Genomic DNA, 17,950 nt, shown 5'->3' on the forward strand with positions numbered 1-17,950 from the left:
CTAATTATATTTATTCTTTAACAAAACCTTAAAATTAAAGGTTATGGGCCCAGATTTTAATTTAGTTACATGTGACTTATTGATTTTATTCGACTATCAAACTTGATTTGATTTAAGGTTTCTTGTTGTTTCTCATTTATTGTAAATCTTCAAGTAAGATTTCAATTCATAACAACCGCTCTGATCCATTCATAAAAATAAGAAATTCGTACAAAAATATCGGGTGATCCATTAGCACAAATTGAAGGCCCTCGACTTACAATTCCAACAATTGATCCATTCCAAATCAAACCTGAACCAGAATCTCCTCTACAAGCTCCTTTATTTTTAGGTACTAAAGTACAAAGATCAGCATCAATGACTTCGAAAGTTGCACTACACTTTTTATTGGAAATTGTAACTAAATTTGTCCACATTAAATGTTTCGTTTTTCCGTTTTCAGTTCGACCCCATCCACTCAAGATCACATCTTCTCCTCCATCAATGAATCGCTTTTCAAGTAAAGCTGGTTTTATCTTCCAATTAAACTCGATTTGTTTCGTTACTCGAATCAATGAAATGTCGTAAGAAGAAACCACTCTGGGATAGTTAACTCTTCTTTCAATATCGTAAGTAGTGCCTTCGTCTTTTCGCACAGTTCCTACAAGAATTTGATACTTTTGGATATCATCTGTTTTGCAATGTTGAGCGGTTAAGATCCAAAGTGAACTGATGATTGATGCACTGCATTTGACAAATCCGGATTTTTTGGTTTGAATTGCAGCTTGATATGGAAATTGACCTTCTACAGCTTCATATCCGCCATGTATAAAAGGAGTGAGATCTTCGGAAGTGTTGAAATCAACAAAAAATCCGATTAGTACTAAAAGTGGTTGAATTTTCATGGTTGTGAAGAATCAAGCTTGATTTTTGAAGAAAACAAAAACTTGTAAGTTGAAAAATTAAATTAATTATATGTGACTCATTGATTTTCATCGACTATCAACATTTTCTTGGTAAGTTTTATTTTATTTTTATTTATTTACTTTAATTTTTTTTAACTTTAGGTATGAAATATGGTTGCAAACCTTTCTTGAATTTTGAAGATCAATATGAATCTCAATGAATTTCTTATCTGAAGGAAAATAAGCACAAAAAGCAATCTTCTGAGAAAAGGAGTTGGAAGAAAGTTTAAGGAACCTCTGAACATTACTATAACTATTAACTATGGTTCGAGTATAAAAGGAAGTTGAAACATTTAATATGAATCTGCATGTTTGATTTTCTAATTTGCTTTAATTTGAATCTTCACAACTATTCAATCAATGGCAATCTCTTTAATCCATTCGTAAAAATAAGAAACCCTTGCAAAAATGTCTGGAAGCTCTTTCGCGCAAACATATCCACGTAAAATTCCCACAAGTTTTCCCTTAAATATCAATGACGATCCAAAACCTCCGTAGCAAAATCCCTCAGTAGGTTCAAAGGTACAAAGATCACTCGGCAAAATGTCACTGAAATGTCTCTCTTGACACTCGTCATTAGAAACTGTCGTCAAATTTGTCCACATCAATTGGTACTTTGGTCCAGTTTTAGTTAAACCCCATCCGCTTAAAACCACGTCGATTTCCCCTCCAACAAATCCTTCGTCAAGCTGAATCGGTTGTGTCATCCAACTAAATTTGAATTTTCTCATGACTCGAATTAATGCGATATCGAAAGCATGATCCGGTCTGGGATACTCAACTATCTCTTCAATGTCGTGTTTGTCGCCTTCTCCAGAGTTTACAGTTCCAACAAGGATTTGATACATTGTAGGATCAATTTGACTGCATTTTTGGGCAGTTATTATCCAAAACTCATTGAGAATTGTCGCACTGCAATAAATAGACTTGGATTTTTTCTCTTGGATAGCAGCTTCATAGGGGAATTGACCTTCTACAGCTGGATATGCGCCTAATATGAAACTTGGGGGAATTTCGTTTTCATCATAATTTGATGTAATGGAAGGAGAAAAATATCCGAAAATTGATAAAAGTAAGTGAATTTTCATAATTTTGTTGAATGAAAATGGATTTCTCTGCAAATACTGAAGACTAAAAAAAAATAAAAATTAATCAATTTTTTGTGACAAATTTAATCGATTTAAAATTATTTTTGTGTGAAAATCTCAATATTTAAGAATTTAAAAAAAATCTAATATTTTGTCCTAAATGATTTTTCAAAATTTTTTTTCCTAATTTTTAAATTTTATGATATTTTTTTGTTCAAAATTTAAAAAAAAATTAACGAATCCATTATATCAAATTTTATTGAATTATTTTTTTTATAAAAACTTTAAAAAAGTAAGATTTGACTTTACTTTTATTAAAAATACTAAAATTTCTAGTTTTTTAAATATAAATTTTTATTTCATTAGTCAATTATTCATTTTTTGTTGCTTTTTCTTGATTTTTAATAATAAAATATAAAAAATTTTAACATATTAGCTCTTCTTGTTTTGGATTTTTGGTAAGTGTTACATTCATGGTAAATTCAAAGTTGATTAAAAGTTTCATTAGAAGCAGAAAGTGTTGCGATTTTTTTTTTGTTTAAATATTTTGTGCTTGTAAAACATTTTCCATCTCCACAGTTAGAACAATTTGTATTGCTTTTTCAACTCGACTTGTTTCCATTTTGGCAAGGCATCGAATTCGGCGTATGTCATCTTGAAAATTGCTACAAAATCGTCGTGTGTTAAATGGACCTAAAATGAGATATTTTTTGGTAAAATTTTAAAATGAATAATTTTTTTTTTGAATAAATTCAATACTAATTAAATTTAAAAAAAATTAAATAAAATAATAATTTAAAAAAAATAAATAAAAAATTAATTAATTTTTTTTTAAATAATAAAAATTAAAAAATATAAAAAAATATATAAAATAATAAAAATATTTAAAAAAATAATAAAAATTATGAAAAAAAAATAAAAAAAAAAAAAAAAATTTAAAAAAATAAAATACTTTTAAATTCCATAAAATAATAATTTTAAAAAAAAAAAATAAAATAATTAATTAATTTTTTTTTAAATAATAAAAATTAAAAAATATAAAAAAAAATAATAATAAAAATTAAAATAAATAAATAAAAATAATGAATTAAAAATTTAGTAAATGAAAAAAAAAAATAATTTTTATGTGAAAAATAATTTTAAAAAAATGCGAAAAAATAAAAATTTTAAATTACTTCTTTTCTTGTAGGATCAACAGACGCCGGCAGTTGACTTGCCTCTCCTGTCAACATATCCACCGGATATTTCGAGTGTCTATCGAAATCTGTCCCGTTCTCGATCTGCGGCAAAATTGTCCTTACCAAAGGAATGGGAACGCCCGGTGCTTCTGTCTGATGTCTCAAACGTTCATAACTCGTATGATGCTCCCAAAACTTGTAATTCCAATTCTCAAAGAACCCAATGAACGTAATCGGCTCCTGATATTGCTTGATAACGGCAACGGGAGTATTGACATCTCGCGAAAACGTGTACAACGTCAACAATGCATTCGCCGCTGCCCATGCATTTTTCTTGTCTTCCAACGTTGCATAGGCCCCAATCCACACATAAACCATGCTGCCAACATCCAAGACGTAAATATGCTCAGGTTGCAAGTCCCGCTGATCGAATCCCATAATTTGCGAAAGAACAACTTTGCCTTGTTCGACGGTCGAAATGTAAAATCCGATGCGCGTTGGGTCCCAAGTCTCCAAAGATTGCGTCATAAGAGGTGTGGGAACCTTCTTTAGCTGCTTCGCGAATTTTTCACCGATGGCGGTGAGGAATTCGTCGGGTTCATTGCCCTCCATGACGAGCGTACATTCGCCAATGAGCGACGTTCCAATGGCTTTTGTCATTTCACGCGTGTCTCCGCACGATTTTTGGCCGCACCAAATCCAAACTTCGCTCTCCGACGTCTTCAGGACGTAACAATCTTCCGGTGTGTATGGCGTCTTGTTCGAAACTTGGATGGCTTTGGAAGTGTAAGCGGAATTTCCGACAACTTTCAGCATGAAAACGCTCGGCAAGCGACGTGTTAACGAAACGGCATCGTGACTCGTGCATCGCCCATTCAAAATTATCAAGCGTCCTTTGAAGATTTGCAAGAAATGAGGCGATTCCAAGCCTTCCGTGAGTTTTACCTGAACGACACTTGTTCGCAAATGTTCACTCATTTCCGCGAGATAAACTTCGCCGGACTCGCGATCGTCATTCGTGCAATTTCGACCGCACCACAAATACAAAACGTGTCGAATGCCGGCAGAACTGCCACTTAAATTGGAATCCAAGGCACCAATTGTGTAATGAACGATGTAACAATTGCCGGAATAAAGTGCGGTTCCTCCGCGTTTTTTGATCTCTTTGATGTCCTCGTACTCGATGATGTACAATTTCATCTCGCCAGACCCATCGTCGATGAGTTGCGTTTGTGCCGCGAGCTTCGGACGACAAATTAGTGTCAAAGCATCGAATTTTTCCAACAAAGTTTTCTTCGCGTTCGCATTAAAATCCATATAAACCCATGATGTGAAGATATTTACGAACTCTGCGGGCTCATAACGGTCAATTACGCGAATGACGGGCAATGTGGATGGATAATTTTTCTTAATAACATAACCACGAGCGTGTCTCATCGCATCAGCCCGCTCCTGTTTCGACGCTTTTCGTCCAACCCAGATCCAAACGCCGCGAACATGCGCGTCAATTATATAAATTGGGTATTTTCCGTACAAATCAATCTGCTCCAAAGTGCCTGTTTTGGCAAGTTCGACGCGGAAAATGCCGCTTACCGTGTCACATTGATACAATTTCAACACAGGAGGCGAAAAAGGACCTGGAGCGTAAACAGGTTGCACCATCCGTTGACCCAAGTTCAAGTAGCGATTCCATTCTGTCTTGCGACGCTCGATCATGGATTGTTCGTAGCCATCGTCGACGATCGTAAGTTCCGAAATGACGTATTGGTCCTTGATTTTTGCAGCGATTTTCAAACCACGTTGCTTCTCGATGGCGTTACAAGCACGACCGATCCATACGAAGAGGATTCGTTTTGTGGCAAGAACCATGACGGATGAACTGGTGAAATGTTGCCATGAGATGGATTTGCGTTGCGTACAAACGGAACAGGTTTTTCCTTGGATTTGGTACAAACGCGGGAAGGCAGGTGTGGAAATGGAGTTTGTGCCTGATAAGATTCTGAAAAAAAAAATTTGTCAATTTTTAATAAATTTTTTTGTTGAGTGAAGAATTGATAATGATTTGAAATTATACAGGATAAAAAAATATTCGGTAAGTATATTTTGCATTTTTTCCTATTAAATTTTTGTTTTAAAAAAATATTTTTGAATAAAACAGATCAAAATGAGAAAATTTTCTTTTTTTTTCAAATAATTTAAAATTTAAAATTTTAATTAAATTTTTAATTTTTTTAGTGAAATTTTATTTAATTTTAATTAAATTTTTAAATAAAAACGATAAGTAGAAAAAAAAAATTTTAAATAAAATATAATGTAATATTTTACGATTTTATATGAAAATTTTACATTTAACTTTACTAATTTTATCTCCGAAATTGTCAAAAATATTTTTTTATTAAAAATTATATTTCTTTTAATTTAAATATTTTTTTTTTTTTTAAATTAATAATATTTTTAAAATTATTTATTTTTTGATTTTTTAAATTTTATTAATTATTTTTATTTTTTTTTTTTTAATTAATTCATTTTTTTAAATTTTATTTATTTATTTTTTTTAATTAATTTTTTAAATTTAATTGATTATTTTTAATTCAATTAATTCTTTTAAATTTAATAAAATCTTTTAAAATTTATTAATTATTTTAAATTTTATTTATTTTCTTTATTTAATAAATTTTTTAAATTTTAAAATAAATTTTATTTATTTTTTAAAATTATTATTTTTAATTGAATTAAAAAAATTATCAATAATTTTTTTTTCACTTCCATTTCAGATTTCTTTAAAAATTAGTTGAAAAAATTTGAAAAAAATTCCTTACGTGATCTCATCTGCATTAAAATACGACAAAAAGCGACAACTTTCATTATCCTGCGACTCACGGAAAAGCGTGGCGGTGTGATCTGTATGCGCATCTAATTCAATTATTTTGTAAGCTGCTGCCTTCGAACGATCACTTGTCGTGTTCTCGCCCAACCAAATGTGGATCGAACGTTCAATACGGGATGTTGATGTCTTTATATCGCGACTCTAAATATTTTAAAGAAAAAATCATAAAAAACTGAAGTCTCGATAAAAAAAAATTCTTACAATTGCTCGTTTATCAGGAAAAGTTCCCTTAACGGCAGCCGCATAAATTATGTAAGTATTCTCATCATAGAATGTTCCATATTGACTTTTTGGTACGGCTTCTATTGAGGTGCTCTGAAAAAAAAATTTTTTTTAATGGAAATTTTAAAAAATTTGAAGAAATTTCTTACATCAACTTTCCAAATGTGGAAACCGACGGAATGTTTGTTGATTTTCCTGAACGACGGATCAACCTTGATTTCGTCATAGTTGATTTTGTTGTGTTCCTGAAAAATAATTTAACGTAAATTAGAGAAAATTTGAGTAAAAAGGTAAAAATTAATAGAAAAAGTTAAATTTTTGTTATAAAGAAAAAGATTTTTTTAGTTTTTGAATTATTTTGACCTGTAACCCTGTAGCAAAAATTAGTTGAAAAATTAAATTTGTAGGAAATTTGTTCATTAATTGAATTTGCTGTAAAAAAATTAACAATTGAATATTTTTTTTGTGAAATTTTAATTATTTGTCAAATCAAATAAAATACAAAAAATAATAACTATTTTAGAATTTTTTAAAAATTAAATTTTAATTTTTTAATTGAAAATTAATTTTTAAAAAATTAAAAAAAAAATATTTTTTTAATTAAAATTAAAAAAAAATTAAAATTTCACAAAAATAAATTCAATTGTCAATATTTTCACTTTTTCTCCAGTGACCACAAATATTTTTTCTTCCTGCTCTTCATTAATTTCCTTTAAATTTACGTTGAAATCTTAATTTTATTTTATTATTTTTTTAAAGATCGTCTTTTATTAATTTCTTGTTAAAAAGATTCGATAAAATTCTGCATTATAAAGAATTTTTTAAATTAATTTTTCTTCTTTAAATTAATTTCCATGCGATTTTTTTCCACAAGCAATTTTTCCGCCCAATCAACTTTTTTAGAGTTATTTTATTTTTTAATAATTTTTCCTTTCATGCGCCTTGCAACTTCTTCCAAAATATTAATTTTTAATTATTGTATTAATTTCGAATTAATTTTTTTTTTGTCAAATATTAATTTTGATAATTTTTAAATTTACAAGTCGAATGAAGAGTGGCGTTTCGCTGTGTCTCATTTCATACAACTCTTTTTTCTCCTTCAGATAAGAAATCCAAAAAAGTTTTCCACGATTACAAAAGGTCTCAATGTACCCGGGATCAACGATAGTGTACGAACTTTTATAGAGCGGAGACGATTTATTCGGAAATTCGTTGTTTTTCGACGAAGACGTTGTGGTTGAGGAAGAGGACGACAACGACGGGACGATTCCTAAATTTTTCCTGATCGAAAAAAATTCCAAAGAGAAAAAAAACGAAAAAAAAAATTATTCTTTTGTTTTTTCGAGACTTACACAGTCAGCTTGTTTTATATCCAATATTTGCATTTTTTATGAATTATTTATTTAATTTGTATTTTTTTATGGTAATTAATTAATTTTTTTTAATATTTAAAATTATTTATTAATATTTTTCTGTATTTACACACAATGATATTGATTTATATGACATCGGACACGTTTTTTGTTAAATATTTATTTTTATTTAATTTAATTAATTATTTTTTTAATTCATTTTATTTTTCGTTGAATTAATTTTTTTTGTGTTTTTTTTTTAATTTTTTTGTGGAGCATGCAATTAATTTTCTTTCGTTTACCGTAGAAAATAATTTTATTTTTTTTTTTTAAATTTACAGATTTTAAATTTTTCACGTCCGATCGAGGCAGCGTTCCGTCTTAGACTGATTTGATTCGATTAATCAACATCAAAAGAGCGGGCAAAACTTTTTTCGCTACAGTTCTGCTTTTTTTGCTGCTGCGTACGCGACAACGTTGGAGGTGCATTACATACACGAACCGAGCATAAAGTTGAGTTTTTCGCTAGGCAGGAACGTTTAAGTGCTGCGAAAAAGTAATTACGAGCAATAATGTTAGAAATTGCCTTCTTTATTGTTGTTCAAGTTCTCACACACTCACGTTAAATTTAAAAAAAGAAAAAAATTAAGCGCAAAACAATCACTTTCCTCGCATCCAAACCACAAAACGCAACACACAAAGAAACTCCAATCAACTATGTGCTAATTTCCGTACAACTTTCCTCTTCGGTCGGAGTTTTATGTTACTTTTATGATGATTATTTTTTACTCGCAAGAGAGAAAGATTAACGGCCGAAAAAACTGCGCTAAACTTGATTTTGATTTAGAGAGACGTGCGTTCATGAATTAATTTTTTTGTTTGTTTTTTTTCATAAATTTTTGAATTTGAATAAAAAAAATGATGATGATGATGGAAAAAAAATTAACGAACGGCGCGGCGGAAAAACAATGAAGCATGTCAAAAAGAGGCAAATGCATTGTTTTAAATAAAAAAAGAGTATGAAATAGATCTATCACGAATATCGAAGAACGTTGAATTTTTTTTAAATTATTATTATTGAACGGATGGGTTTGGTACTGTAATGATTTTGTTTTTGCTTGAGCACAGAACATTGACGACATAGAATTTTTTTTTCAATTTTAAGAGTTAGATTTATGGCAAAGTCGTTTTTGGGATTATTGTTTTGTAGTTATTTTTCGGTTGAAAATGATTTTTGAGAACATAACATGTCAAGTTCAAATTAATTTATATGGAGATGAAAAATTTTTTGAAGGTCATGAAAGTTTTTGGGGAGTTGTTGTCATTGAAAATTTTTTTTAGGAAAAAGACATTTTTATCAAAAAAGTTTTAAAATTTTAACTTGAAATGGTCTTGATGAAAAAATTTCGTAAAAATTAATTAAAACTTTATTTTTTTTTGTATTTTGAGCTTTTTGAGTTTTTATGTTAGAATTTTTAATTTGCTTAGAAACATCATAAAAATTTAATTTTTTAAAATTTTTTAATTAAAAATTATTTTATGTAATTAAAAATTAAAATAATTTTTTTTGAAAATAATTTTCCTAAGATACTGATAAAAAATTTTTTTTTAAATTTAAAAAAATTAAATTATTTTTTTTTAAATTAAAATTTAAATTTAAGGTAAAAATTCATCAAAAGAGAAAATTTTTTAATTTTCATTTTTAAAACCTAAATAAATTCTAATATTTTTGTACGTAATTTTTTTTTCTGATTTGGTTAAATTTTACGCTTAATTGTCCAAAATTAGCAGAAATAATAAAAAAAATATATTTTGAGAATAAATTAAAATAAAAATACCTAATAAAAAAAAATTAAATTTAAAATATTTTTTTATTTTTCTATTTAAATTAAATTTTATTTTTAATTATTATTAAAATTTTTAATTAAATGAATTTTATATTATTGATTTTTTTTTATAAATTTTAGAAGAAAAAATTGTACAAAATTCTTTATTGTTAAATTTAGTTTTCACAATAACAGAATTTGTTCCTAAGTGAATTAAAAAAAATTATTAAAAAAAGTCAAGTAAAAAAAATCTGTAATAAATTCACCTTTTTACTGATTACTTTCCCATAAATCAACTAAATTCCATCCAAACCACCTGTTTTTTATTCATTTCAACAACCATTCTAAGCCCTCTTCACTAAAATGCATTCATAATACAAAAAATTCCAACCGGAAAGACTTTACTTCAAAACTACTATCGGTCACACTACTTTGTGATATATTCGAACAATCTTGCCGAACCGAACGGAATAATTTGTTTAAAACCGCATCACAGCATAAACTTCCATAAAAATAATTTAAATGACATGCTCTGTTGCATTTTATTGCCTTGTTGCTCTGTTTGTACCATTTATGTACATGTACTTAGTCATCATGTAAATACACCGGGATTGTGTGTGAAATGTTGGAAAAAAACTTACAAACTTAATAGTTACTTATGACGAAGATTATTTCCCTATAAAATGCGGGTTTTCAACAAATTACTGTTTATCTCTTGTGTTTATTTAATAACAAACAGCAATTTGTAAGATCTAATTATTATTCACTTAAAACTGGTAATTATCAAAGAAATTTCTATGAAAACCTTTTCTCGGTCAAAAAAGGTAAAAATATAAAAAATTACAAGAGAAAGGTGCAATTTTTTAAAAAATTAACGAAAAAACAAGAGAAAAAAAACAATTCATCGATACAATCACACGATTTTTTAATTTATTTTACAATTATTCACAAATTTTTACATTTTTTTCAAAACAAATCTTTTTTTGCATCAAATCTTGATGGAGATGATGATACGTTAAAATTGTTTGTAAAGCTAAGTAAGAGACGCGATAATAATTGTGGGAACTATTTGAGGAACATGATTTATCTTTTTAATTTTTTTTCTTATTTCTTTTTGCATTTCGCGCTCTTTTACATTTCTGGTACACTTTTTCTTACAACTTTGTTACTAATTTTTTTGCCCGTTAAAAAACTTTTAACTTTTGCCCGTATTTATTATTTTATTGCTGTTACAACAATGTTTATAAAAAAAGCTTTTGTATGGCAGAAGAATGTAAGTAGGCGATCGAGCGGCAATAAAATTAGTACCTAGATTAGTTGTTGTTGTTGTAAATATGTAGCTACTGATGCTTTATTAAAGTTTTTTTTTAAATGAAATGAACTTCAAACAAGAAACATGGGAAGTGATTTTCTTTTCGATAGTAAAAAGAAGACTTAATTATTTTTGAATGATATTCTGACTTAATTTTTTCCCCAAACCTATGTCAAAGAAAAAAAAAATTTTCAGTTTCAATTTTTTGGCAGTTTTGAGTTAAAAAATTATTAAAAATGATAAATTAGAGCCCTCTGACAATTTTTTATTCATTTGGAGCAAGATTTGACAAAAATGGCTTTGACACAGTTTTTGACACAGTTTTTGATTTAGTTTTGCTCTTGATTTAGTTTTCAAAACAAAACTATGTCAAAGGAAAAATTTTTTTTCAGTTTCAATTTTTTGGCAGTTTTGAGTTAGAAAATTATTAAAAATGATAAATTAGAGCCCTCTGACAATTTTTTATTCATTTGGAGCAAGATTTGACAAAAATGGCTTTGACACAGTTTTTGACACAGTTTTTGATATAGTTTTTCTCTTGATTTAGTTTTCAAAACAAAACTATGTCAAAGGAAAAATTTTTTTTCAGTTTCAATTTTTTGGCAGTTTTGAGTTAGAAAATTATTAAAAATCATAAATTAGAGCCCTCTGACAATTTTTTATTCATTTGGAGCAAGATTTGACAAAAATGGCTTTGACACAGTTTTTGACACAGTTTTTGATATAGTTTTTCTCTTGATTTAGTTTTCAAAACAAAACTATGTCAAAGGAAAAATTTTTTTTCAGTTTCAATTTTTTGGCAGTTTTGAGTTAGAAAATTATTAAAAATCATAAATTAGAGCCCTCTGACAATTTTTTATTCATTTGGAGCAAGATTTGACAAAAATGGCTTTGACACAGTTTTTGACACAGTTTTTGATATAGTTTTTCTCTTGATTTAGTTTTCAAAACAAAACTATGTCAAAGGAAAAATTTTTTTTCAGTTTCAATTTTTTGGCAGTTTTGAGTTAGAAAATTATTAAAAATCATAAATTAGAGCCCTCTGACAATTTTTTATTCATTTGGAGCAAGATTTGACAAAAATGGCTTTGACACAGTTTTTGACACAGTTTTTGATATAGTTTTTCTCTTGATTTAGTTTTCAAAACAAAACTATGTCAAAGGAAAAATTTTTTTTCAGTTTCAATTTTTTGGCAGTTTTGAGTTAGAAAATTATTAAAAATGATAAATTAGAGCCCTTTGACAAATTTTTATACATTTGGAGCAAGATTTGACAAATTAAAAAATTATTAAAAATGATAAATTAGAGCCCTCTGACAAATTTTATTCATTTGGAGCAAGATTTGACAAAAATTGCTTTGACACAGTTTTTGACACAGTTTTTTTCTCTTGATTTAGTTTTTAAAACAAAACTATGTCAAAGGAAAAATTTTTTTTCAGTTTCAATTTTTTGGCAGTTTTGAGTTAGAAAATGATTAAAAATGATAAATTAGAGCCCTCTGACAATTTTTTATTCATTTGGAGCAAGATCTGACAAGTTTTTTTTCATTTGGAAAAATTTTTTTTCAGTTTCAAATTTTGACAAAATTAGAGCCCTGGCTTTGACACAGTTTTTGACACAGTTTTTGTTTTTTTTTATTAAAAATGATAAATTAGAGCCCTCTGACAAATTTTTATCCATTTGGAGCAAGATTTGACAAAAATGGCTTTGACACAGTTTTTGACACAGTTTTTGATATAGTTTTTCTCTTGATTTAGTTTTCAAAACAAAACTATGTCAAAGGAAAAATTTTTTTTCAGTTTCAATTTTTTGGCAGTTTTGAGTTAGAAAATTATTAAAAATGATAAATTAGAGCCCTCTGACAAATTTTTATTTTGAGTTATTTGGAGCAAGATTTGACAAAAATGGCTTTGACACAGTTTTTGACACAGTTGTTTAGTTCTTGAGTTAGTTTTCAAAACAAAACTATGTCAAAGGAAAAATTTTTTTTCAGTTTCAATTTTTTGGCAGTTTTGAGTTAGAAAATTATTAAAAATCATAAATTAGAGCCCTCTGACAATTTTTTATTCATTTGGAGCAAGATTTGACAAAAATTGCTTTGACACAGTTTTTGACACAGTTTTTGATTTAGTTTTTCTCTTGATTTAGTTTTCAAAAAAAACTATGTCAAAGGAAAAATTTTTTTTCAGTTTCAATTTTTTGGCAGTTTTGAGTTAGAAAATTATTAAAAATGATAAATTAGAGCCCTATGACAAATTTTTATCCATTTGGAGCAAGATTTGACAAAAATGGCTTTGACACAGTTTTTGATATAGTTTTTCTCTTGATTTAGTTTTCAAAACAAAACTATGTCAAAGGAAAAATTTTTTTCAGTTTCAATTTTTTGGCAGTTTTGAGTTAGAAAATTATTAAAAATCATAAATTAGAGCCCTCTGACAATTTTTTATTCATTTGGAGCAAGATTTGACAAAAATGGCTTTGACACAGTTTTTGACACAGTTTTTGACACAGTTTTTGACACGGTTTTTTTGCTCTTGATTTAGTTTTCAAACCAAAACTATGTCAAAGGAAAAAAAAATTTTCAGTTTCAATTTTTTGGCAGTTTTGAGTTATAAAATGATTAAAAATGATAAATTAAAGCCCTCTGACAAATTTTTATCCATTTGGAGCAAGATTTGACAAAAATTGCTTTGACATAGTTTTTTTGCTCTTGATTTAGTTTTCAGAACAAAACTATGTCAAAGAAAAAATTTTTTTTCAATTTCAATTTTTGGCAGTTTTGAGTTACAAAATGATTAAAAATGATAAATTAGAGCCCTCTGACAAATTTTTATCCATTTGGAGCAAAATTTGACAAAAATGGCTTTGACACAGTTTTTTTGCTCTTGATTTAGTTTTCAAAACAAAACTATGTCAAAGGAAAAAATTTTTTTCAGTTTCAATTTTTTGGCAGTTTTGAGTTAAAAAATGAGTAAAAATGATAAATTAGAGCCCTCTGACAAATTTTTATCCATTTGGAGCAAGATTTGACAAAAATGGCTTTGACACAGTTTTGCTCTTGATTTAGTTTTCAAAACAAAACTATGTCAAAGGAAAAAAATTTTTTCAGTTTCAATTTTTTGGCAGTTTTGAGTTAAAAAATGATTAAAAATGATAAATTAGAGCCCCTCTGATAAATTCTTCTATAATAACTTTTATATTAAAAATTTTAAATAATATCAAAAATGTAACAAAAATGATAAATTTCCGTCAACATTGTAACACAAAACCGGATTTTCATCTAAAATAAAACAATCCGCTGTCACTCATCAAATTATCTGAAACCGGGCAAAAATCAATTAAAAACGCCTCACGCTGCCTCCTAACAATTTTTCTATTATTTTAAGTCAATTGAATAATCGCCCATTCAAGTTCAGGTTCAAGAATGGCGAGCTCCACACTCGAAAAAAAAACACACGCTTCATAAATAATTATTCCGCATCTGTCCGGCAAAGTCACTTCCTTTTACGGCATGCAGCTCATTTGTTCTCTTTTTCCATGGCAAGCCGTTGATAAGAGACGCTTAGAACGAATTTTGGCACTGTCAAGGTTAATTATTTCATTGATATTATAATTGCTGTCTATTGTCTCTTGCGCGGCGTGTCTCTAACTTGCAGCCCTACATGGGCATTTATTAATTATTTATTGATTTGGACGACTTTTTGTTATGACATTTTTGAATTTTTTTCGTTGTTTTTGGTCAACGGATGCTCGGAATTAGCGCTAATTATGTAATACCAAACATGGAAAATCACAAAAAAAAAAAATCGAAAACGATAACAGTAAAAAACAATAAAATTAAGAAGATGACAACAACAACAACAACAACGAAGAAGAAGCAAATTTACGCTTCATTAGTTTCGAATTTTTTTTACCTACCTTATGACCTGATTTTTTCATCATACCGTTACTGCAACGACAATTCACTCTTTAAACCACTTCCATGCAATAAAATTCACTTCAACTTCCTTCTAAATATTTTTTTACAATTTTTGCACTTTTTTTGACGAATTTTTACAAAAAAAAATATTTTTTCGTTTCAGGAAAAATCCACAGTTGACGCAATGAACCAGAGCAAAGTCGACGTTCAACAGAATATTTTATTCATTTTTATTGTTATTATAATTGTGATTAAAGTCAGTGTGGAAAAAAAGTCAACTGATATGTAAACAGATCAACGTTTGACTGAAAAATTTATTCGAAGTTTGAAAGGCGGATGGAGTTAATGGTTTGCGATCATATCGGGAGCGAGAGCAGAAACAACGTCACTCGGAAGCATTGTGTGTTGGTTCGATACAGATTCTACTTTTTTTTTACGCGACAATTGTTGTTTGTGATATGCGGAGTTTGATTTTTTTGCTTGATGACAGAACGGTAGGGAGGAACTTGTGAAACGTTTTTCATGAAATTTTTAATTTTTGCCTTCAAAAACTTACATTTTTTATTAAAAAAAAAAAAATTTCGTTAAATTTAAAAAAATAAAAGATCTATAAAAATTGAATTAGCAGAAAAGTGAATTTCAAATTTTTAACGGAAATTTTTTGAATTGACATTTCCTGAAATTTTTAAAAAATTTATTATCTTTTTGACAAATTTTAAACTTTCAAAATCAAAAATTTTATTTTAAACAAAAAAAAATTAAAAATTTTATCAATTGTATGATTTTTTTAATTCAACCAAATTAAACGGTTGATTTTCAAATTGACATTTCGAATTTTTTTCAAAATTTAAATAAAAAATTTTTGTTAATGCAAGTTTTTAATTTAAAATCATTAAAATTTGTAGTAAAAAAAATATTAAAATATCTGAATAAAATTTTGCTGTTTGTAAAAATATTTAAAAAAAATAATTAAAATTAGAATTAAATTTTTATAAAAATTCTGCAATTTTTGATAACAAAAATGGAAATTTATATTCCAAAAATTTTTAACGGACAATTTTTGAATTGACATTTTCAAAATTCTCGTTTTTTTTCTAAATTTTTAATTTTTTTTAATGAATGTAAAATATTTTCAAAAAAATAATATTCTAAAATTTTGTAAAAAAATATTCAAGACTTTTCTACTTAAATTTAATTTTTAACAAATTTAAATTTATTTTAATAGAAAATATTAGGACAATAATTACAAATATTTTGACTTTTTATTTGAAAAATTATAGTTAAAAAATTAAAATTTTAAATTAAAGAAAAATATTTTTTACAATTTTTCAAAAAAAGTCTTCTAATATCCCTCCCTAACAATAATTTGTATTATTTATTACTCCCCAGCTCGCTCAGAATTCAATTCATTTCACATTATAACTTAAAAACTTGTGTTAAAACTCTTTTTTTTTTCGTTCTCATGTACGTTCGGTACCTCATTTAACTCTCGTAATTGGCTTCCAAACACACTATGGACATGAAAAAGCATTTGACGACACACTTTATAATCACGCACAATAATATTTTGTGTTTGTAATCTGCATTTCACGAATATTCCGTCATCATTTTCCGTTACGCATTACCGACTCGATTGAATTTTGCTCACTCAAAGTCTGAAAATAATTTTTTCAAGACATCTGACGCTCGAAGCTTTTCTCTCGGCATGAAGTTTATCCGACCTGATTGCGATTCTAATTGCAATTTTCAAAGTTTAACATGCAAAATGCACTTTTTTCATTCTTGAATCAGTAAAAATCACTCAACCAAAATTCCTTTGAATTTAATTTTAATTTGTGCGCGACGTGAATTCTTCTCGACAATGAAATCACCAAAGTTGTTAAATTTCTAACAAAAAAAATTATTTTATTGATAAAAGTGTTTTACATTGCTTCAGTTGTGGTTTGTTCTCCGGACATGGATTCCTCAGATTCTTCAGCATCGTTTCCTAAAAATTTTTAATTTAAAAAAAAGAAATTAAAAAAATTTTAAAAAACTTACCTGGAAAGAACATTTTCATGGCCATATCGATGATCCACGGAATCATGTCGCATTGCTCGTTTTCCAGCATTTTATTTTTTTTTTAATTTTTGGAGACTGAACTTCCACAAAAAACGTTAAAAATACAAATAAAGGAAAATTCAGCTCTGAAAAAGCTTTATATAGGCCAATTACGACGTCGGAAGGAAATAATTTGGGACCAGATACTGATCGAAAGCGATTAAAAAGTTAAGTGTTAATGCCTTTGTTGACATTGAACGTTCAAATTTTTCAAGGGAGTCACCGAAAAATGCGAGGTAAGAACATTTTTTCGTTAGATTTTCAAAATTGATCAAAGCAATCGGTAAAAATATATCAAAATTATCAGAAATTATTAAATTTTTAGCTTTAAATGGACCTCACAGAAGAAAATTCTGAAGAAAATGCCCCGAAAAGGCCTTCAAAGCAACCATCAAAGACAAAAACTGAAGAAAAAATCTCAGAAAATGAAGAAAAATCAAAAGTTATCAAAATTTTCATTCACAACGGAGGTTCATATCATGGAAGAGCCATTATTCAAGAGCTGAAAAGGCTTGAAGAGGTCAAAAATGTTCAATCAAAGCAAGAAATTGAACAAAATTCTGCAGAAAATGTCTCAAAATCGGTTCATGAAGCTGTAAAATCGATTCGAAATCCATCAGAAACTGTTAAATCTGAAATAAAAACGACTCAATATCAAATAACTTCATGTTTCGACCCATTTAACGTCAGCTCTAAAGAAAATTTGAACAACTTCATCGACCTTTACATCGATCAAGACATGCCAGAATATGAAAATATCATCCTGGGTCATGACATTTTGATTTTCGATGCGAATTTTGACATCAGCGCCGTTAACGAAGCCTTGGAAGTTGTGAAATTATTAGAAAATTGGGCAAAAAATGCATCAACCGTTCAAAAAAAGAAAAGATTTTTGCTGATTTCGACCTTGATGACATGGGCAATGACCGAAAAGTAAGTTTTTCTCCTTATTATCTTTGAATTTTCTCAAAAAAAATAATAATTTTTAATTTTTTCTCTTCAGCAATGGACAACTTTCGGACAAAGACTATCGCAAAAGACGTCCCCATCTATGTTATCGTCGTCATTTACGATTGGAACAAGAAATTACGAACCTCCAAACAAAATTCAAGGATAAAATT

General features: G+C 28.0%; 1 protein-coding gene and 1 long non-coding RNA gene across 5 annotated transcripts in view; one reads left to right on the forward strand and one right to left on the reverse strand.

Moving 5' to 3' along the window:
* Nucleotides 1–17,950, forward strand: part of LOC134832263 (uncharacterized) — a 219,740-nt gene that overhangs the window by 95,192 nt on the left and 106,598 nt on the right. The gene's annotated exons all lie outside the window — the stretch shown is intronic.
* LOC134829671 (villin-like protein quail) lies at nt 2,373–15,058 on the reverse strand. Of its 4 annotated transcripts, none has more exons than XM_063842879.1 (7): nt 14,729–15,058; nt 7,360–7,600; nt 6,469–6,564; nt 6,299–6,412; nt 6,030–6,238; nt 3,208–5,209; nt 2,373–2,725 (listed from the first exon to the last, which is right to left on the reverse strand). In XM_063842879.1, the coding sequence occupies exons 2-7, from the start codon at nt 7,393–7,395 to the stop codon at nt 2,612–2,614; spliced, it is 2,571 nt and encodes an 856-aa protein (XP_063698949.1). In that variant the 5' UTR covers nt 7,396–7,600; nt 14,729–15,058; the 3' UTR covers nt 2,373–2,611. The 4 variants fall into 4 exon arrangements, with proteins under 4 accessions (XP_063698949.1, XP_063698948.1, XP_063698947.1 ...); XM_063842878.1 differs by lacking the exon at nt 14,729–15,058 and adding an exon at nt 7,974–8,045; XM_063842877.1 differs by lacking the exon at nt 14,729–15,058 and adding an exon at nt 7,806–7,960.

This window comes from Culicoides brevitarsis, chromosome 2 (assembly GCF_036172545.1).
Source record: "Culicoides brevitarsis isolate CSIRO-B50_1 chromosome 2, AGI_CSIRO_Cbre_v1, whole genome shotgun sequence".
In the NCBI taxonomy this organism is placed as follows: domain Eukaryota; kingdom Metazoa; phylum Arthropoda; class Insecta; order Diptera; family Ceratopogonidae; genus Culicoides; species Culicoides brevitarsis.

Excerpts from the sequence above, each read along its gene's own strand:
- LOC134829671 (XM_063842877.1), bottom strand. The coding sequence starts at position 7,828 with ATGTCATATAAATCAATATCATT. Across the intron at positions 6,565-7,359 it reads CGCCACTCTTCATTCGACTT|GAACACAACAAAATCAACTA; the intron begins GTAAATTTAAAA and ends ATTATTTTTCAG. Across the intron at positions 5,210-6,029 it reads TTTAATGCAGATGAGATCAC|AATCTTATCAGGCACAAACT; the intron begins GTAAGGAATTTT and ends TTTTTTTTTCAG.